The 24,289-nt window shown below is 31.5% G+C and overlaps 1 protein-coding gene across 2 annotated transcripts in view; it reads right to left on the minus strand.

The window, feature by feature from the left end:
* Positions 1-4,260: 4,260 nt before the first annotated feature.
* The window catches only part of LOC132696139 (four and a half LIM domains protein 2), a 43,009-nt gene continuing 22,980 nt past the window's right edge, over positions 4,261-24,289 (minus strand). The window contains exons 1-4 of one of the 2 annotated variants that reach the window (XM_060660787.1): positions 13,338-13,648; positions 6,656-6,825; positions 6,397-6,600; positions 4,261-4,965 (exon numbers count right to left, since the gene is read on the minus strand). In XM_060660787.1, the coding sequence (XP_060516770.1) occupies positions 4,825-4,965; positions 6,397-6,600; positions 6,656-6,825; positions 13,338-13,539 (717 nt within the window). In that variant the 5' untranslated portion in view covers positions 13,540-13,648 and the 3' untranslated portion in view covers positions 4,261-4,824. Of the gene's footprint in view, positions 4,966-6,396; positions 6,601-6,655; positions 6,826-13,337; positions 13,649-24,289 lie in introns of those variants that run through there. The other variant, XM_060660786.1, reaches the window with a different exon arrangement.

The raw sequence follows: 24,289 nt of genomic DNA on the forward strand, positions 1-24,289 counted from the left end.
GCCTTTCTGTGTCAGTGCAAAATGGTTGAAACCAGTTTTGTGATTTTAAACCAAATACATAAAGTTTACTTTATAAATGTTCTCGTGGAATCTGGTTTTTATTAAATGTCCGCTGGAAGAATACTTATAGCCGTATCGCACAAAAGGTACAATCTCTTAGGCTTAAAAATCATCGATTTCAACTCAAATAATTTGTTGTTGCAAAGTGATCTTATCGAGATGGACGTTGGGAATCATGGAACCTATTTTTCCTTTTTTCAAAACTTTGGATGATTATGCGTAATTGATTTATTTATTTTTATATTTTTCATAATTAAAAAAGAAAAATAACACATTGTAACATATTTACCATCGAACATTTAAACAACAACTAAAAAACTCATCAAGCGAGTAAAGGAGATCATTTTTTAAATAGCTTTAAACGCAATTTGAAAGTTTTGACAGATTTTTTTCCTCTTACAATCAATTTGGTAATTTATTGTTACTTTTCAGGCCACATTGAAATTGGGCATGAGTATTACTTAATACACCGAGATTTTCGAAGTACGTCTTTTTCTTACTTTTTGACATGCTGTGTTAAGAACCCTAACGTTGGCGTCTACTTCAGAGAATGCCGTTCGATTTTCTGCTACTCTGAATATGAATATCCATTATGAGTTGCAAGACTCAGTAATTTAAATTAACTTTATGTTTGTCAATAATTCTCCCTTATTATCCCTCCGAGAACTGCGTCTGTATTCGTTATTCTGGAGGTCATACAAAAGACGTCTCATATAGTATTATTTTTGCCACGATTAATCGTGTGTTTCTTTATATATTGATATTACGACTTCTTGTGGGTCCTCAACAGATTCTGCCCAGAGGGCAGTAACGTACGTGTATCTAATTATATTTAATAATGATTCCATTAACTTGAATTCTTCTATGGTGATTTCTGAAGGTATAATACAAATTGAAAAATAAGAAAGACAATATGGCAATATAACAATATTGCGTGTTGCTGTCGATTTTGGTTTTTTTTCCCTCTACTCTGGTGTTAGCTGTTTGTTCTCAATAAACATTGTGAGTATTTTCACAATTCTTCTCTTCGAATGATAAGGTTTTGATGGTTAACTTTATCCAAAATCTTTTGGAAGTGAACAAAGAAAACAAATTGGTCCCTAGATTTCACAAGACATTGAAAGAGCAAACAGCACCTCTTGAATTCCGATGCCCTTCCGGAAACCAAATAGGAACTATATCTTCTTCGCCTTTCTAATTGATGAGTGTTTTATCCGCAAGAATTTAGTCAAGACGACAATCGCAATATTTTTAGATTTGGGAAAGGTAACAGGAATTATGTTTGTTGTTTATACATTTTCCACGACATGACGAATGCCCATCTTCAAAGACTATTTTTATATAATTTACCCAGCTGTCTTTCTTTCAAGGATGTTTTCTGTTTAGTGAATACTGCTTTGAAACAAGTTCTTCCATTTCGGTAGACCTGTTTGTCACCTATTTATCTTTAGCTTTTTCGAGTTCTTCTTTCTTTGTTCCGAAGTACCTATAATTTTTTCAATCATCCACTTCTTTTTATGTTTTTGATGCAGTTCCACTGTGTGTTCGTACTTGGTTGATAGGACGTTTCCGCTTGCTGTAGTTTTTCAGTAAAAAGTAAAAGAAATATGAGAGAAAATAAGAATAAATAACAAAAAAGTGTCGAAAATAAACAGACTAATTAAAATAATAATAAAATATTTGTGTTTAATATTTTTACATTATGTAGGTTAGACTTTGTATTTTATATACATTATGTAGCAATTCCTTTAAACATTTATTGAAGTCACTTTCTGAAATATGTGGTAGGGTGAATTTAAGATATGTGGTTCTGCACAACTTAAGGGTTTTAGGAAGAATTTTAGTTTGTTTATTTTCTGGTTACGCAAAATATAATGTATTATTTATAATTTAAATTACCGTTGTCTATAAGCATACTATTATTATATTATTTTATGTCCATAAATTTATAGTTTAAGTAAATAAATACTTGTAAAAGTATTTTTTTAGTTCCAAAAACATCTCTGCTTGACTCTAGTAGTTTTAAGTTCTATACGAATCGAATTATCCTTTTTTGTTTGACGGAAATTCGGTCCGAGTTTACTGCTCTTTCCCAACTTATATTGTAAGCGATTGCCGAGGATATTTAGGAATTAGGAGTAGAGAAAATGAAAAACTCATTTTCTTCCAATAATAGAGAATTTATTACATTTTTTGCCATATAAAAGCCCTTTTCGACACCGCACGTATTTATTATTGATTGGAGTTTTAGCGGAAACTAATGAATCCCATGATTATGGTGGATCCTATTTAGTTCCATCCAAGCAAATAAAAAACAACAATTTAAGTGTAACCAGATTTGTTCAAAAAGCAGTAAGCAACTTTTTTTGCACAACAGTGTTCCCATCGAAAAATTCATACTCCTTTTATCCAATGCATTCCACATGGTTAAAGCAGGACACAATTTAAAAATATTTTATTCTAACCAGCAAAACGTATAAGAGACCAGTTTCTATTGATAAATGATTTAATCAATCAAGTAAAAAAAGTATTTCTAAACGCTCCTTCACGTGTTCAGTTTTATAAGGAAAATTGTCCAATTACCACCACAACCAGTAATCACTTGCTGGGCAACTTGGTTAGCCGCTGCCATATTTTATGCCGAGAACTTTGAATTAATTAAAAAAGTTAGCTAAAAAGATTTAAACGGCTCATCATCTGCCGCGCTAATAAATGCAAAAACTCGTTTTTATAACCCAACAGTGAAATTATATTTAATATTTATATAAACAAATTATTCGTTTCTGCCTATAGCACTCACGAAATTGGAGGATTGGGGAGTTTCTTAGCGGGTTTAATAAATCAATTTGAGGAAGATTGCAAAAAAACTCCTTAAAAATATTTCCCTATTTTTTTAAAGCCAATTGCACTAATTTCGAAAGAGAACTGCATTAGAAACACTTAATTACAAAACTATTTTGTTTTCATTTTTAAACATATATTTACAGAAAAATGACACAAGTTTCTTTTGGGAAATTTTGAACATTTTTAAACATGAACAAGAACATTTAGTCATTATATGTTGTAACTGCAACGAATAGTTTGTTAAGTTTACGAATTATCTGTTGTTCAAGTTGCGATTAAAGGAATCTATTGTTGAATTAGTAATTGTATTATATACGTTTTTTTTCAAACAGAAATAACATTTCCTGGCTGTGAGATTTTTGTTTTATATTTTATATTTTGCAATTTGCTTGTAAGTATCAATGAATAATGAATAAAGCACTTTTATTACGATTTTTTTTTGTTTCATTTATATTTTTTGAAATATGTCTGTGATATAGGTAAAAAAATATAGGATTTCTGAAGAACGGGTTTAATTATAAAAAAATAGTTCTGGCATTATTTAAAATAAAATTAATGTTCATAATTTTTCATATAATTTTTTTTTTCATATTTGCATTTTTGTTCATTTCGATGCATATATTCTGAAAATGTTATGTATTTAATTGTGTATATACTAGGAGTTTAGAACTAGAATTATAACTATTAAGTTTATCGAGATGTGGGTCTATTTGATTGGACCAACTTAATTGACAGTCAAGTTATTGTGCTAGAAATTCTGTATTTGAACTTTTAATTCTATCACTAAATCTAAAGGACTGTGTACTGTGAATTCAACTACTACAATTTTTAGGTGGTCGATACAGTAGGTCTAAAATTTTGTTATAGCTATTTCAATCTTTCTATTGAGTTCGTAACTATTTTTCTCCGGGAGACCCTAATATCCCTTACCAGGTCAACACTAAAAGGATCAGCATACAAATTCTGAGCTCCGTCTCTATTGCGTATGATACTATTAGGTTGATTGTTCCCCAAACTATTAGAAAGACGAGGTTTGGGATTAAGAACGCATGAGAGAGGTCAAAGGCAATGAAGTTATTGCAGGAGTTCTGTCGTTTTAGTTGAAAATCATACTGCTCTTTAGATATTATTTTCTCATCGTCAAAAAACTTTTGCAATCATGTGTATAGTGCTTTGTCCGTCACTTTTGGAATTTGACTGCTTGTCTTTGGACCCTAAAGAGCGTATAATATCTAACATTTCATTTAACCTAAATGCATCACATTTTAGTCTTTATTGGTAGTTATTAATACTGTTTTTATATTATTTTTTGCTATTTGGACATGTGCCGCGCTCAGGAAATTAAACTGTCCCAAATTTATTGAAGAGTTTATTTGTTGAATAAATATAACAATATTCTATACAAGCGTGGTTTTACAGATAAATAAAAAACTATAACAATCCATAAATACAAAATTTTAGTAAAATTAAAATCATATTTAATAAATAAATAGTTTATAATTACTTCGCAACAAATTAAGGCGTCTGATTAACACTATTAAGTCACTATGATAATCCTGTAAGACACGGCTCTCTTATTACACTAAAAATTGCTTCAAAAATAGTTTCTTTGATCATTTAAACATTAAAAGATTTTAACGCACCAAAAGCTAACGAACTATAATTTATACATATATTAGTCTAGCGAGGCGGTTGCATAAAATCTATTGAAAATAATAAAAATAATTATTTACGCTAAATGCCTTCAAGCAAATTAAAATCAACTATTATAAATTTACCTCGAAAACAAACAAGGACAGCGCAGATTACGTCCTGCAAAATTGGAAAAAATTTTCTTCATTTTATTTGCTTTTTACTGCCTGTCAAATATGGCGCCCCGATTTTAACCGTCCATATAGATACCTTCGTGGTGGCTAAGATTTACATAAGTCTAGATTTGGCACACTCCGGACAGATGATGTCGTCTGCGTCTGTGATAAAGCCTCGTCCAACTAGACTAGTACGGCAACTAGCGCAGAAGAAGCAATCGTTGTGCCAGTGGCGATCTTCGAACGAGATGAACTGAAACCATAAGGGAAAATTTATCCAAGAGTCAATAATTTATTTTTTTTTGATTTGTCACTTTCAGTTCTGAAAGACTAGGGAGAATATTTTAACTCCTTCAGCGTTGCAATATCCGCCCAACATTGCAACTTTGCATCCCAAAACAAAATAACTCAAAATACTAAGTATTTTGTGTCAACATCTACCTCTTTCTATTATACTTTTGTTTTTATTTGTAGGATTTGCAAGTGTAACAAACTGTAAGGTTTTCTGTTCAAAATTCCAGTTTTCAGCACTGGTTTTGGCTAGATCTCGCAATGCTGTAACTTTCAAAATATTTTAAAAATATACCACAAAACCATAATATGCTTGACCAGTACAAATTTCTACCACGCTGAAACTCTAACCAAGTTTGATATTTTATATATACATTTTTTATTTTATTACACGCTAAATCATGTATTCTAAACAGTTCGATTTTTGATTCATCCACTAATCGGTCACCAAAAATAAAGTAAAGTTTTTTTTTAACTTAGGCAAATGTTTGAAGTATAATTCAGAATATCTGAGAAACAAATTTTGACAAATTTGACAAATTTCTGAGAAACCAGTCAGAATTTCTGAAAAACAAGTCAGAATTTCTCGTAAAGGACATTGTGAATCGAAACATCAGATGTACAAGTATTAGACACCAGAATATTCGGTTTCGGTAAGACAGGGTGTTCAATTTTTGTCAGAAAGTCTGACTTATTCCTCTAAAGTTGGTCGAATTAAATTAAAACCCAAATTTGATTTTGACATTTTTTTCATTTTAGTTTACAAGGAGCAAAGTGTCAACATTTAAAAACAAACGGGTTTTAATGCCGTATCTTAAAAATCCAATAGCCGAATTGCTTTGACAGCGCCTCATATTGTAATCTCACCGCCAAGATGAACAGCGAATTTTTTTAACACTCTCTGTATAGTTATGCAAAATGTAACCATTTTGACCAATAATAAAGACGTCAATACCAAAGGAAAACAAACCAAAACTTTCGTACAAATTATTTGCTTGGCACGTCTCGCCAGGCATGCAATAAAAATGAAAATAAAAATTGTTTGATCAATAATCGTCATAAAGCTCGTTTCACTAGGATTAGTACTTATTTGGTATATATTTTTGGCAAATTTATTAACAATTCTAGGTCTGTAAAAAGCTGTTGAACGATCGCCATTTTTTTATTGACAATATTTATTGTTAGGTTCAAATTGACGGTGATGAATAGGGAAATTTGCAGAAAAAACTCTGGTATCTTTGACAAGTGTCTTCTAAAAAAAAACTAAATTTCATAATTGGCCTGGAATAAATTTTCTTTTCAATTGATGTGAAATTTTTTGAATATTTTTGATTTCGTTAAATTTTCCGTATGTGTCAATTCACAAAAAAGTTGACGATGCGGTGGTCCTGACCTTAGTTCCGCCAATGCCTGTAATTGGTCGGTTGCAAGCGAAGCAACGTTTGGCAAACAATTCGCCAAAGCATTCGGCACAGTAAGGCTTCTCGTCGCGACTGGTAAAACGTTCGCCGGCTAGACTCTTCTGACAGTTTGTGCAAGTGAAACATTCGCGATGCCAAGGTTCGTTCTTGTAAGTGACGCCGCCGCTGGTGATCACCTGAAATACACGCCATGACGCATAGCCGTCCCGGAAGTTTTGGCCGCTTTCGTACCTTATTGCATTTGATACACCTCGTAGCGTATTTGTCTTCGTAGCACTTGGCGCAGTAGATCTCTTGTTCACGCGGGATGAAGCTTTGGGTTCCGATGGGTACCTTGCAGATACAACAGCAGAAACATTTCTCGTGCCATTGCCTTGTTTTGTATTCCATTTTCTTGGTTCCTGAATGCAGAAGTAATATATAGTCTAGTTCGACTTTTTTCTCAGGCTGTTACACAAAAATAGATTTGCTTTTGGTAGATATCAAGCATTCAAGTACTTCAAGTCATTTAGATTATTTAAAAGCTGTCGATTTGTCATAGTTATCCATTTTTTTGTTTTGTAATTTAATGTTTCAAAATTTTGAGTTTATTTTATACCTGCTGGTAGCAGTTTGGGTGCATAATATTCATAAGAACGTTATCCGTGTGTTTTTGTGTAGCATGAAATTATTTTGGATTGGTACCAGAAAGAAACTGCCTCAGGTAGATTTATTAATTTTTATTCCTCTCATCCACAGAGCCAAAAATATAATAAAATTATAGGCATGAAAAACAGAGTTACACATTTGAGCCATGACAGTTTTATTCAAAATAACCTGAAAAAAACTTTCAACATTTTTGTCACTAACGGTTATCCAAAACATATACTTAAGAGATTAATCTATAACTCCAACACATATGACGGTCCAACAGAGGAACCAGGCGCTCGGATGTGTTACAGAAAGATACCTTATATTAAAAACCTCACGGAATCTATCATAAATATTTTCAAAGAATTCAAGGAAATAAACATTGCTAAATATAATACTGAAAAAGTCTCGAAACTTTTTTCTAGGGTCAAAGATCCAACTTCGCTTCTATACAACTCTAATGTCATATATCGATTGTCGTGTTTGGGTTGTCAAAGCTGCTATATTGAACAGATCTCTCAGTGGTTAAAACAACGTTTAACACAACACAAAAGTGATTGCCGTATTTATAAGAATACTGGTGCAGTGGTTGAACATTACATAAAAACAGGACATGAATTTGACTACAGCAATCCTAAAATTTTGCAATATGACAACAATTATAAAGTCCGACTGTTTCTTGAAATGTGCCATATTAACAAAAACAAAAATTCAATTAACTACAAGTCTGATACACAGCAAATAAGCAATATATACTGTAACATTTTTCAGTTAAACAACAGATAATGTAATGTTCGGCCACCGAGTAGCGTATTCGCGTTGCGTTGTTGATCCACGGAGTAGGTTATTTTTATGCTTTTTTGTCATTATTTATATCGATTGTTTTTTTTCGCTACGACCGTTTGCGCAACTTTTGCCTACAATTATTAAGAATTGTATACTAAGTGCTTATCTGTTTGTTTCATTATGTCGTTACGTTCATTTACCTCAACTGTAAAGTATTGTTTTAGTTAGTATGTGGTAGACTCTAATTTTGTAAGTATTTCTTACGATTGTTTTAACTGTATCGCTCCGAAGTGTTTTCGGAGCGCGAGCATTGAAGATGCCAAGTGAGATTTTGGCGAAACGTCTGCAGGATTCCAGTCGGAGTTCAACAAGCGAACGTATGATATCCCGGAATATAGTGTCATCATATATATATATATATATATATATATATATATATATATATATATATATATATATATATATATATTTTTTTTTTTCATGTATTGATTCACGGATGGAAAAATGTGATGACACTATATTCCAGGATATCATCCGTTCGCTTCTTTAACTCCGACTGGAATCCTGCAGACGTTTCGCCAAAATCTCACTTGGCATCTTTAATGCTCGTGCTCCCAGTGTTCGAAGTGTTTTCGGAGCGCGAGCATTGAAGATGCCGAGTGAGATTTTGGCGAAACGTCTGCAGGATTCCAGCCGGAGTTCAATATATATATATATATATATATATATATATATATATATATATATATATATATATATATATATATATATATATATATATATATATATATATATATATATATACTCTCCGGAAATAGCAAATTTGTTGGGTATAATTTTGGTTTTCGACATATTATTTTTTTTTTGTAGTCTTAAGATTTTGAACATGGTTTTCCGAAACTTCGCCCCAGCCCAGAAGGAAGTCACTTAAGTAGTAAAATTTAAACAGTAACCTTCCAAGTTTATAAACTAAGCAAGCTGTCTATAGTAATACCGAGATATTTTATGGAATAGGTTTCAGAAATATTATGATTTACTGTGTTGGTACCAATTTTTGAGAATTACGATATCCTCTTCAATCAAAAGTTGCAGTGATCTCCACGTAGGAGCGTATCATCTGCATAACTAATTATGGTACTGTTTGTTTTTAGTTGTAAGATATCATTTACATATAACGTAAATAAAAATCGACCAAACGCGAGCAAATTTTTTGTAAATAAAAATTTTTTAGTATGGCAAACTGTGTCGAATGCTTTGGACAAATCCACATTCGAGGTTGGCGTCTATCGCATCGTGGATATTTGACGTTAAAAATCTGATAGCATCTTGCGTGGACCGACCATTCAATATAAATTATTCAATACTGATTTTTCATGCAGAAGAAGTTGTTCCTTCTTTTATGAGTAATTTGCTAGAGGTGAAAGTATAATATATTGGCAAATCTTCCATTTCTGTACATATTCGATGAATCGCTGAAGTAAAACCACTTTTTTATGTAATTTTGCAAAGAGTTTGACTGCGCGTGACTTTGGAAGTTTTAAATCGGCAGAACATTTTGATTTAAATGTTTTGTTTTAAATTATTTTAGTTTGCCAATAATTGCATCTCACTTGATTCGAATGAAGTTGAGAACATGCATGAACAATTTTCATATTTAGAAGTCTGCCAGGTGCAGCACACTTCTACACTCTCATTGAAAACGCTGATGCATGTATTAGATGTCGCAAGAAAGCCACATCCTAGAACCTATAACCCCCAACTCTGAGCATCTCCTTCAAATCCATTTTGACTGTAAACTTAATTTTTCTAAACCGTTGCGTTTACTTGGACTTTCGCAGTTCGTTGTCTTTAAGAGAGACATTTGCTATTTAAGAATCACTCATTTTTGAATTTTTGCAACTATTTAAAAAAGGGATAATTTTTCAAAGTGAATTTAGTTATACATCGGACTAAACTTGTTTAATAGGCGAAGCCCTGTTTTGCAAAATGAAATTCTTTCTCGGAAGCTCATCCCAGTTTTTTTTTCGTTTCACGTGCTGGGTGTATCTGTTGCTCCATATTAAATTAATATTATTATTTAATGTTCAGTAAGCGAAATTTGATTTAGTTACTTAAGTAAAAACTACTGCGGATGGGAATGTCCTGTAATTAAAGCCAAAGTTCATTGAAATTATAGTCTCGTTAAAATCATGACGACGGTGTTTTATTAATTTAGGGACTCTGTCGTGATATTATCATTAAAGAGAGCAAACTGAGCAAATGACTGTACGTCAGTTAAATTATTATCACGTATTAAATCACGCAAATTGCCACTTAGAGAGATCTTAATTGTCGCTTTGTTCACAGTTAATCACCACCGTAACGTATAAGAAGCCACGTTATCCTTATTTAGCAATAAAAGAAACAACCACATGCAACCTCATATTATTATGTTTTAGTATTATTGTATTATATGTTTATATATTTTATTATTAATTTTCTTCATTTACACATATATACTGAGTAGCTACTCCTTTGTTTATAAAAACTGAAAATAAAATAGACATACATACATACATACATAGACGTACGCGCTGAAAAAATAATACTAGTAGTACATTATGCAAATATCCCAAATCCGTGACTAAAATGCCGAAAACGTCCAAAGTGGCTCGCAATGGTTTTAAAGTGGACACATTTTAGAATTTGGGAGAAGAAAAATTAGTTATTTATGTGTGTTGACGCTTATTTATGTACTAATTAATGTTTACATGTTTAGATTGCTAAAATTTCCAGATGAAACTACCTTGCGAACCATACATAACATATAAAATTTTGGTGAGTTCAAAAATATATATGCTCTGTTACTTAATGCGAGAGAGTTATAAATTATTATTAAACTTTATAACTTAATAGTCTCAATCGCATTTCATAGGCGTAGTATTGTACTTATGATGATTGTCAAGGGTCCCGAGAGTGGCAGGTGGACGGACTGTTAGTTGACCTACCTGTGCTTTAATTAGTGTTTAAAATTGGAATTATAGACAGTGATTGGCAAAGTTCGTTCTTGAAAATGGCTAGTATTTCGGAGTTAATTAAATCATTCGCTTACGTTAAATAAGAACAACATCAGAAAAATATGCTACAAATAATGTGGGATGCACATAACATTCCAGAAAACGCTGTAGAGCCCCTTAATATTTCTCTGGACTACAACAACTATAGTTCATCTGACTACTCGGAATGTGATTAGTAAAATTGACAAATGAAATGATATTGTAAATATAATTTGATGAATGAGTTTTTAATAATTATTATTTACTACAATTTATCTGGATTCATATTATGCTTATTCCTATAAAAGTTTTAACTTACCTGATCTTAGAATAATAAATATTTTAACTATCTGCCCGTGCCTATAATTATATTAATATATAATTATTATTATATGTATTATTCAAATGAACTACCTGTAGTAACTACGCTGTCACATTAATTTCATTAACCAAAAAACGTCTTTCTATTGTATGGAAATTAATGTGACCCCAATTTAGGAACGATTCTAGGCGTGTAGGTATTAAAAATTAAAATACGGAATTTATCGAAAACCATCATTGCAATTTATCTTTGATTGCAAATGTGCATTTTATTAATTTCTTTCTGAGCAAAGTAAGTCGAAAAATGTTTTACTAGGACAATAGAGTGTCAAAGTTTTTAAAGAAAGTGAAAACGAAATTAATAGCCTTTTATTTGATTAGACCTTTATTCAATTAATGTGAGAATTTTTTTTATATTTTGATTGCTACCCTGACGTACTTTTCTGTCATAACCACATTTTTTTGAAGATTTATACTATTTGTTTACTATTCATTCATTTATTTATTTATTTATATTTTTTCCAAAAATTTGGACACTTAATAATAAAATATTCTTTGGCCTAACGCAGTTGCAGATTTTTTTTTATTAATTTCATTTTTACCAATACGTTATAAAAGCTAAAATTGTTCTAATTGGAATAATCATTTCTAGCAAGTTTCGATCTTTTCTTCTAATAAAAGGACTTTTTACGAAAATTTTACATCAGTAGCTTTTAACAAATTAAAACTGATTTTTTTGACAGATTGCCATAGCAATGGAAATAATTGAAACATTAGTGTGTGAAGTAAGTGAAAATTTATTTCGTCTAAGTTATCTTAACGGTTTTTTCAACAATTTGGACACTTAATAATGAAATATTTTTTGGTATAAAATGATTACTGGGACTTTAGATAACTTTCAGAGACCTTTTATTCAATACATTTTTTTAATGTCTAGATGACGTACTTTTCTGTCACAGGAAATTTTTTTTGAAAATGCATTTAGTTTTCTCAAGTGGTTTTCTAAATACTTATTTTTTCCAAATATTTGAACCCTTAATAATAAAATTTCACACCAGTAGCTTTTAACAAATTAAAATTGATTTTTTTGACAGATTGCCATAGCAATGGAAATAATTGAAACACTAGTGTGTGAAGTAAGTATCTCAAGGGGTTTTCCAAAAATTTGGACACTTAGTAATGAAATATTTTTTGGCCTAAGACGATTACTGGGATTTTAGATAACTTTCGGAGACATCCTTTTTTCAATACATTTTTTTAATGTCTGGATAGCTACAGTGATGTACTTTTCTGTCACCACATTTTTTTTTCAGTTCCCTCAAGTGCTATTCTAAATACCTATTTTTTCCAGAAATTTGTACCCTTAATAATAATATTTTGTTTGGTTTAACGCAGTTGCATTTTTTTTGTATTAATTTTATTGTTACCAAAATGTTATAAAACTTAAAATTTTTCTCATTAAAATAACCAAAGCAATTTTCGCTTTTTTGTTCGAATAAATGGACTTTTTGAAGAAAATTTCACACCAGTAGTTTTTAACCAATCAAAATTGATTTTTTTTTAAATATTCCCGTGGAAACGCATTGGAGAAAATGGAAGCAATAATGCGTAAAATAAGTGAAAATTTATTTCTTGGTTAAATGCTATTGGACAAGATTTTTGAAAATCCCCTTGATAGTATCTGGACATACAGAGTGCGAACAAAAGAAATATATAATTTTAATTTCACCCGATAAATTATAAAACCTAAAATGGACTAAATTTTTTCATCTCATCGACCCATTAGAATAATAAAATGCTAATAATGTGTGTTAGCTTTTTTATTTTCGAATATAAGGGGCTTTTACGAAAATGAGAATCAGTTATAGCATTGCTTTTTTTTCATATCAAAGGAGTTAATCAGAAATTTAGTTTTTTATATAGGGTGCATACAGAAAATAAATATCTCATAATTATATTTATAAAGATTAGTAATAAACGCAAACAAAACAATAATTTAAAATAAAAAATTGCTGACATTTAAAAGAGGGAAGTGATTTTGAAAAGTAGACTACTCGTCATATGCGGCTAATGAATTTTCATAAATATCTACGTCCGCGGATATTCAACAATTCCGAAAAAACAGAAAATACGAAACACACCCAGCGGTAGCGATTTGGGATCGCCGAAAAGGCACCGGTCCTCCAACGAGCACCGGAAGTTCGACTTTTCTCCGGGTAGTTCCATCGTGAGGATCGCGATGTCCTCGTTCCGCTCTTTCGCCTTCCTAATCCTATTTTCGCCGACCCTCTTCGTCTGCAGGTTCATCTTCTTAAACTTGTCACTCAACACGTCCGACGCCATAACTTTCGCGTAGATCTCGAGCGCGTTTTAAATGAACACACACATGCTTTCATTGAAGAAACGCAGTAATCCGACTCCGACCAACTCGACGACGGTAAAGGAGATAATCAAACCCGGCCCACCATTAAAGCACCGTCTGTTTGAAATGTTAGACTTCGTCGACTTTAGTCCGGGAGGCAGTAATTTTTTTTTACTCCCTACCCAATTATGCACTGATCGAGCATGCGCAAAGTACTACTTTAACCCTTAAGTGCACACGTAGAAAACTTAAGTATGTTAATATGTGGTGTGTTCTCAGAACCCCATAACGTTTCAACGTGTTATCTTTTAATGAAGCAACACTTACGGTCATTATAAAGTTTTTATTTATTAATCAGAATTATTATAGAAGAAAGTTACGAGACCAAAATTCCAAATTTTAATTTTAACTTTCAACTTTATGCCATGCTCAGTGCTCTCTACCTGAAACAATAAGTCTTTCTGCTTTTGGTAACACTGACATCAAAACCTTGCGTTGTTTTGTGATTTCCCATTGCGTAATGGTATCCTTCGATCTTTCTGGGTCTCTTAATTTTGGCTAAAAATCCAAACAGCCCTTTTGATTTTGTTGTCATTGGCAAAACAAGTAGATGGACTCGAATACAGAGATCAAGGTTCGTTCAGATTTGCTAAATGACCAAAGGTTATATAAGGTCTAAGCATTTGCAGAGTCTTTCATCAGAGAAATCTTCAACAAAATTGCGTTGAAATTTCAAATCTTTCAATTCATTCATTCATATATGAAAACAAGTTTTTTGTCACCTCGCCTGAAATGTTTTAGGCACACCTTCATGCTACATTTAACACAAAAATATTTGCGTATGCAATGTCTCGCCTTCTAGTAAATCTTGACATCTGTAGTTTTCGATACTTTTCCAGCCATTGTAGCTGGTGGTTAGGTTTCTTTTCGGCACAGATATTTGCAGTCTTTTCACTTCTTTTAACGCATGTTATTTGTCCTTTTGTCCGAATCATCACCAATGTACAGTCTCTTCATTTTTTCAACTTTATTTGATTGATTTTTTCAACGTCGGGTCACTAGTGGTTGTAGAAAGCAACAATTTCTGGCTTTTGGTACCGCTAGTAATTCATCTATAGTATTGTCCTCTATATGCATGGAAGAAATCATCAGAATATTTTTGTTTCTTTTTGGTGTACATAGATGATGTAGTTTTGGTATCCAAAAATTGACGAATTTACTGATGGTACCTACAAAGGCAAAATTTTTCGGTAGAGGTTGTTTCAGCAACTGGAAAACGATTGTCTGCTATGACATTTGGACTGGACCCCTCAATAGGTTTCATAACGCTTAGGCTGACCGCAATAGAGACACCAACATACCTGACCAATAAAACAAACGCCCAATGTTGGTTTTGACTGTGTAACATAAGTCCACATGAGGCGCTTTAGTTAATAAATTGATCTATATCTAGATTACGATTTTTCAAAGTTGGGCGTCTAGGATTGTACTGAATATGCGATTGCTTACTTTCAGCAGTGTTGCCTAATGATTCAAAAAATTGGACGGGTGTTTTTTACCCCAACGTGCACCTAGGAGTCAAGACCGCTCCGTTTCTACTATCGCGAAGCACTTCGGACGTTTACGGTATTTTAGTCACTTGTTTGGGAGCGTTAAGATATTTTCGATATTTTTTAACGTTTGTCAATCCTGATGGCGCTGCTTTTAAAAATTTTAAATAGGATAGTGTCCTTCATGTTGATAAACTTTTTCAGTCAGGCGATTATTAAGTCAAACACGTGACTAAAATAAAATACCCAAATTTTAAATTTTTGAATTCCAATACAAAAAATAAAAATTGACAATAATTGTATTTTTTGAAGAACAATGAATAAAAACATATTTAATTTTAAATTAAGTGCACCGTTTTACAATTTTAGTTTTTATAAGCGAATATTATTTACAATTTTCCGCGTTTACTATTTCAAATGAGTATTAAGTCACATATCTATTATTTTCGATTACAATTCAATAAAAATTGCGTCTTGTCTTTTTCTTGCCCGAACCAAACAGTCCGGCAAAGAAAAATCTGTTTAAAATATTAAGTCCAAATGTAAGGTTAGGCCGGGTGACTTAATACCGTTTACATTTGTGCCGCTAAACTGGAAAAAAGCATAAAATAGGTTTTTGATTCTCCTGAAACTAAATAGTTCACGCCATCCTTCCAGCAGCAAACAGAAGTAATGGACGAAATAGCCTAGTTGAATCGCAATATATTAAATCCATTTAAAAACATTTAAACCATTTTAAATAAAGAAGAAGACATGAATTTACTTGTATTTTTATCAAGAAGAATTATTTTTTGTTCATATATTCTAACATTACAATATAAATAGCAAATAGCTTCGAAATTGATTTATTGAAAAAAATTAAAAACGGAGCTTAATACCGTTTGACCCTTTGGTCCAGATGGTCTTCAACCAAATTGGGAGAGATGTGACAAACAAGACACATTATAATAGGTGCAAAAAAACTCACATAAACTCATAGGTTTAACCTCGGATATAATTAAAGTGAAAAAATAAAAATAAAAGTGACAATATTTACTCAATACAAACAAAAAAAAAATATAAAAATTATAATTCTGTAGGTAAAAGAAACCGGATGATTTGAACCCGAACACTTAAGACTCAGCAGGCCTATTGTGTATACGCTTCCAGTCCCTTATCACAAGTCTAATGATTTCACAAAAGGTCTTTACCAAATATTATATTATTATTTTAAAGAATGCCAGTGAGCAATTTGGTTAAAAAATTGCAATTTACGTAGCAATTTTTTTTTTGAAAGCCAATAAACATTTTTTAAATTTTAAAAGCAGTGTCTTTTAATAAGAACACAAACATTTAATATAAATAATGTAATATTGAACCTTATACAGCACTTTGTGAATATGGATATTCTTATATTCACGAGTTATTATCGGGTAATAGTATATTATACAACAAGTTAATCTCTTCACCCTTTTTAAAGTAATTTTCAAAAATTTGAGTAGTCAATTTTTTGAATATTAATATATTACGCAACGTATTGGGAAGACGAAAGTTTCTGATGTTTGAAATGACGATGTATATATCAACTAGCGTCGCCATTTTTCAATTTACCAATGTAATTGTTGAACAATTTGAGAAAAAATACTTTGTAATATTGCAGTATATACAAAGAGTTTTTAGTGTACAAAAGAGGACCATAAAATGAAGAACTAGGTGAAGCATATAATACATAATTATAATACCATATATATATATATATATATATATATATATATATATATATATATATATATATATATATATATATATATATATATATATATATATATATATATAAGAGCAATATAAAATCAATGAAAAAAAAAAAAAGAAGAACCAGGACTCTTGTAGAAGAAGCTGTAATCAATATATTTACAAATATCTAATACTTATAATAGAATAAAAATGAGTTCATTGGAAATATAATACATAATTATAACTCGAAATCAGAATTCTATGCTACCTAATCACAGACTGTAGATAAATGAGATATGATCTTATTATAAGTGCATTGGGATACACAAACATCTACCAAATTCTGTGAAATGGGTAACTTTAATAAAACTGTCAAAAATTGTTATTGACACTGTAACCATATAAACTTGGTTAATTATATTGATTAACTGATTAACTGTTGTCGTTTAATTGAAATAAAGAAGTTTTGATATTATAAAACAAAACTTTCATTCGGTATAGCAAGGGTGGCGAAACATCAGGTTAGAGTTCTCCGAACAATATACCATTTTTATGACATAATCCGGTATTTAACTTTGGTAAATTTTTATGATTGTCGAACTGCAGGCCTACCTCGCTTCGGTTTCTCTTTGTAACCCTCAACAAATAAAGTCGCAATTCCACAATGAGGTTCCAGAATCGTACTTCGTACTTCGTACTAACGGATTTGGGTAGAGTTTCATGCAGTGAAATAAATGGAGGGAGTAGAAACATACATTTTTGGGTAAAGTTTAACCATTTAAATAATATGTTCGAACACTAAAAAGTACATTTATTAAGCGTCAAAAGTTGTAAAAATTGCATCGTGTCTATTGGGCTTCTCACGAAGCCGCGTGACGTCACCTGCATACGTCACAGCGTGTAAGCATGCGACGTACCGAACGAATTCGTTATCTCCTGGACTATTGAAATGTTCGCCGTCGATTGTACGACAGAAACGGTTTTGAATCATCGCGAAGGCAACAAATTGACGTACGAAACTAAGATACCGGTGCCATGCTCTCGTCCGAATCAAGGTTAAACTATGCATGTCTGTAACGACTCTGCCGAGAAAAAATATGGGGCACGAATTTTACCCGATATGGAAAAGAATAGCCTACGAAATTAGATCGGAGTTTTGTTCGGAGGCCTTGAACTTTTAGTGTCCTGTAACAGTTCCCTGGAAACCTCTATAATGGATTTGACGGTTTAGCTTTCTCTCGGAAGATTCAAGTACTAGCTTCGCCCAGCTAGCTGTATGCCAATCAATCAATCATTCAATCAAGAGACAAAAAACAAACACCTTCTCGTGAAGGTGGATGTTTGAGACCTTACTTTTTGGTTAGTTTTTTGTTACCTTTAGGATATAGCGACGAAAAAAATTCAATTCTGTGGAGGTTAATAATAAACATTTTTGAATTTTGTACTAAAAATAACTATTTTTTAGTAAAATGTATACTCCAGACTGCTTGCAGGTAACGAATTTGTACTGCGCAAGCGCCTCCCGCATTTAGTACCACCCGATACAAAATATTTCAACAATGCTGCCACTACTTTTGACATTGTTTATGTGGATAACCTCACATAATTTTAGGTTATGATTTATAAATCCATTGGATTATGTTATAATAAAATTTGTCAATTTGTCAGTATGTAAATATATAAGTATGCCTAGAATTTAATTATGTAATCTGTAATATAGATTGGAAAGACTGCAGACTTTTCGACTCGAGAGTAGTTAAGATTTGTTAAAGATATTGACCTGGAGAGTGTTGGATTGGATTTTAAGTTACTTAAAAAAAAGTCTCAATCGGTATAGACTTACAAGAATAGCGTTATGCGATAACCTTTTGTTTTACCAAGATGTGCTATAGATAACATCGTGTTGTTTTGTGTACTGTCTGTAACATAAGGCTACAGGAAACCGTTGCACATGTTTTGTTTGATTTTGTTAACGTCATCAATATTAAAAGTGACTCAAATTATGAAAAAAACATATTTCTCGTTCTGTTATCTATATTTTAACTGCAAAATATCATTTGTAAGCAGCGATTATTTTTATTACGATTTTTTCTAATTAACACTTTAAAAGCTAACCACAGTTTAGCGAGATACATTTTTTGTATGAACGTTTTCCTTAAGTTTAAATGTTTATTTATTAAAACAATCCAAGTTCTTCATAATCTTCTATGTTGAAAATGGCTTTATTAATGTGCTGGATGCTGAAGATAATTCAAGGTTAACAGAACTCAGGCAACCCTATATTTATATACTTTGTCTCAAGGTAAATCGTCTTGACCATTGACGGCAATTATAGAAATGACCTGCTGTCTAAATAAAACCCTTGACAAGTCGGTAATGACTTTTAAAGCGTTTTAAGAATGCAAAGATTAAATATTAAAATTTTGATTTATGTATAATAAAATAATAATAATAATATTAATAATAATAATAATAAATAACCTTTATTGTAAAACTTATATATATATATATATATATATATATATATATATATATATATATATATATATATATATATATATATATATATATATATATATATATATATATGTATATAATATACAATATTAATATTTTTCAAACGAAAAGTAAACAGATAGCTCAAAAGCGGCGTAGTCTAGCTTTAAATAGCTATTCTACTGAACCGCTAAAGAACTATATATATAATTAATAAATTGAGGACTATTTATTGATATAAAAAATGGATGAACAACAAATAAATTATGAAAAATACCTGCAGAATCGGAAGAACAACAAGAATTGGATAACTCAATATAATCCACATTAGCAACACATTATTAGGAAAACTGTATTTGTAACAAATGATCTTTGTGCCTTTTTTTAAATGAATATAAATTTCATTTACTGAATTCCTATGACAAAGAATTATAAACACGAATTGCGTTGAATGTGAAAGATCTACGAAACAAAGCACTCTGATGATGTGGCGTCGTTAGTCGGTACCTCTATTTTACATTCACAGAGTGGATAGTACTCCTAGGAGTAAGCCGCTCTCTCAGCAAAGTGGGTGAATCGAGGTTATGGATAATTTTCATAACGAATACGTTGAAATGAAAAACTCTTCTTTCTTCCATTTTAAGTCAATTAAGTTGACAATATGCAGCAGATACATGGCCATATTTTGGAAGACCCATAATAAAACGGAACACAAGGATTCTGCAACCTTTGAATGCGGCACTTACAATCGTTATCAATAAAAAAAACCCTACACTACATCACAGTAGTTAAAATGTGAGAGAACAAGTCTAAAATTTAAAATATGCGTTACTATATAAGATTTTTAGTGAGAAATATGCCTTTCGAAAGATTTTTTAAATATTCACGAAATCTTAGATCACAGTCTAAATTGTTTGCTGAATCGACAACGGAAAGTTTAATATTATCTAACATTATATTAATATTTTGTTTAAGCAGCTTAACTTTATTTTTATTGCCAAATATCATTAAATGCGATTTAGATGAGTTTTGCTTTAAATTATGGGCACGAGAAAGTTCACTAATCCTGTTAAGATTTTGATTTATAAATACCCCTGCACATGCCTGAACTTTGCAAAAATTTAAAGATTTTAAAATGTCAGAAGTGTAAATCAAAAAAAATAACGGCCCCAAAATGGAACTTTGCGTCACCCTAGGGAAAATTTCAATTTCTTTCGAATATCTGATATCGATTTGAAAAATACGATTTAATCAGCTCGCGTGAATTAGACGAAAAACCATAGAAATTCAGCTTGGAATTCAATAGGTCATGATTCACCGCATCGAGTACCTTCAAAAAATCCAAAAGTATTAACGCCTTCATTAGGTTTTTGTCAGTGGCTCGGACAATATCATCAATGGCACTTATGGACTACTTGACTTTCGTTTAAAACCGCACTGACTTTCTTGTAATATTCTATTATCCATTATGTAGGTATACATTTGATTATTAAGAACTTTTTCGTATATTTTTGATAGTGCCTGCAATATACTTATTATTCTTACGTCATTGAAACTTGTCGGGGCATTATTTTTAGCTAATGCTTTTCCAAGTGACATTTTCCAGCATTTTGGAAAGTAGTTTACCTCTATGGAAGAATTAATTATGTGAGTGGACATATTTATCAATGAAAGGACTACAGTATTTAAGCATAAGTGGAGAGATTTCGTCAACCCCAGTGGCGTTTGTTTTAATTTCATTAATATATTTATGAACATCAGCAAGATTTGTTAATTCTAAAGAAAAGTGTAGAGCATTATTAACACAATTATCTTGATAATATTGCATTTTATCATTACAGTTTCACTTGATTTGAAGTAACTGAGAAAAGAACGTATTAATTTCTTCAGGGTCATTCAAGTTATTAGGAAGAGTAGTGTCTTTTTTTGAGTTAAAATTAAAATTAGAATTAATATCCTCTTTTCTCTTCTTATTGTAGACAATGTAAAATTCCTTAGATTTTTGTATAAGAGCCAATCATTATTATTCCTAGTTCTTTTAAATCTTTGTAAAGCTAAATCTCTCTGCTTCATAAATATTTTAACATTTTACGTCAACCAGGGAGCCTTTGTATAAGTAAAACGCGATTCTTTAATTGGAGCATTTAGAATCATGGGTTCAATAAGCTTTTTAAAAAAATCCAATATGCAATAAATTAATTTATAATCGGAAATGTGACGTGTATCTAAAGTGCTAGATTCGTTGGCAAGAAATCATTCATTAACAAAAATCGCATCAATCAAGGTACTATTAGTTGCTGTAGTTCTTGTAGGTTCGTTTATAACTTGATAAAGATTGTAATTTTCAAAGAAGGGAACTATTCAAATCAGTAACATTAAAATCGCCAAGACAAAAAGTGTCATCAACGGTGGGATAAACATGGGAAAACATATTGTGTAAATCACCCAAAGCAGCGTTTAAATTAATATTGGGGGTCTATAGAAACAAGAAAATGCGTTTTTTTTCTTTTTATGCAAATTTTTAAGATTAAGTATTTTAATCCGCTATTTACACTAAAATTATGATTAGTAACTTCTACATTTAATGACTTTTAACATATGCAGCAATTCCACCTCCACGACCCACCCTATCCTTTCGAAAAAAGTCAAAACCGGGAATACAAAAAGGTTCCGATGCATCACGTGAGAGCCAACTTTCCGACAGAAAGATTACATCAAAACTATTACCCTCAACAAAGTCATAAAAATCATTACAATGTGTAAAAATAGAGCGAATGTTCAGGTGTCCAATTTTAAATTTTTGATTATTCATCCAAACAAATTAAAAGTAATTCCCTTATACCAAACGTTAACAACTAAAAGAAAATAAAAATAAGATCGCATACAAATTATTATTAGTTGCCTAAACAGGTACAATTGTAATCAACATGTAATGCCGTTTCACTCCCAGAGTTGTTATTATGATCAATTACAATGTCTATGTTATTTTGTATGCAAATGTAGGAATCTCCATTTTTTAAAATGTACTGTACTGCTTTCTCCCAGCTCCCAACAGGTATATTATTAATTATATTTTTATTTAAATTTATGACTTAAAATAAATATTTTCTGCTGCCACATTTGGTTTTACTTGCTGCCACAAATATTCGATGGGGTTTAAATATACAATGCTATGGAGTAAGAAAATAGTATACCGCATCTGTTCAGCTAAACTGTCACGACATATATATTATTTATTTACACCAAAAGTTGCCTTTTCTTGTGGCTGGATTTAAAGTAAATATCATTTTGTAGCAAATATTCTCGAAACGAAAAACATATGGCTCTCAATGCATTATAAAAATGCAGATATCCGGTGATCCGGATACTGTTCACGCCTTAATTTTATGACAAGTTAACAGGACACATACTGCAAGTAACTTTAACCGAATGTTAAAAACGTAGGCAATTAAAGTTTCATAACAATTACAAAAAACAAAGGAGATAGAGAGAGAGGGCATAATATTTTTAATATAATAGTTCGATAATAACTTCTGAATACAGGCCGTAATTACTTTTTGAGAGTCCGTCAAAAGTCAAAACGATATACTTGGAGGTACACTATACATCTCACATCGTTTCAAACTTTCGTTTATTACAGCGTTTTCTATATCGAAAGTAATTTGTTTAAAAAAAGCAATTCTGATAGCGGAAACGGTATAAAAGTTTATTATTTCCTTATTTCTGTAACACATTGACTGCACGTGCAAGTCTAGGCCATCTTGAAGGAAACGATAACGCATCTTGTTGCTTTTTTTCTTCGACTCAAGAAAAAGTTACCGGGCCAGACGTATGTGATGCGGATTACACCCAATCAACGTTTTCTAATCAGGTCAATATCTGCGATTTGTTTCGCGGAGGTCTGCGATATTAAACAATGCTAACTTTCTTAAATACCCAATGTGTGTCATTGTTAACGCCTAAACGTTATCTTTATGCTTTAGGCTGCATATTTTCCGAAAAGGAAAAACAACTTATATATTTATACCGTAACCTCTTAAAATTCTTTAGCCGAAAGGCATAGCTGTCACAATTATTATCGAACGACCAATTTATAGATGTTTATTTTTCGGTTGCCTTGGACAGGTTTAAATTTTGTAAAGCTTTGTGGGCGGATATTTCTCTAATGGGATTAATTTCCAACGGACCAATGACGCATGATCGTGTTTAAGGCGCAAATTAAGTGATTATTACAGAGTGCGCCAACGGTAAGTCTATGTATATACACGGCGAACAAAGAAAGTACCGCTGAGAAAGTGATTTTGCTGCATTGTTCTACGATATTGAAAAAAAATCTAAACTGATATGTCATGTTATTCATTGAAAATAACATTACGATTCTTGATAAAGATTTTGTGATCGAAATGTTGAATAAAACTTAAAAAATTGTGAATTTTGATATTATAAAACAAATTTAAGTATGCCAAAACAATTTTTTGAACGTTTCGAGATACATATCTTTTTGAAATTTTAATTAATAATAATTAATTTTAAATGCCAGTATATATTCCTATTGGTATATCCTTCTAGAATATTATTATTTTAATTATAATATATGTCGGAGATCGTAAGAAATAATCGAAATAATATAATAAAAATGATAAAATAGAAATAGAAACCCGGAGTGGCGGGTTCTGATAGCGAGCGAGGCGACATAGGGTTAGACTGCTCGGACATATTAAAAGGTTGCACATAACACAGTGCTTAGAACAAACGAATAATCTAATCACTTGATTGATTATTAAAGGGAATCCAACGATCCGCGACCGGCTCGATCAACTACAAAATATCCTATCAAAAACAAACTATCAGAGCTACTCAAAATCCGGCCTAACCTGTGCTTTTATAAAGCCATACTATCTTCTCCGGTTCGCGTTGCGGTGGGTTCGCATGGGTCCACAATATTACGAATGGCAGAATTATAACTGTTTAG

The sequence above is a fragment of the Cylas formicarius genome, unplaced genomic scaffold (assembly GCF_029955315.1).
Source record: "Cylas formicarius isolate icCylForm1 unplaced genomic scaffold, icCylForm1.1 PGA_scaffold_1__22_contigs__length_36826433, whole genome shotgun sequence".
In the NCBI taxonomy this organism is placed as follows: Eukaryota; Metazoa; Arthropoda; class Insecta; order Coleoptera; family Brentidae; genus Cylas; species Cylas formicarius.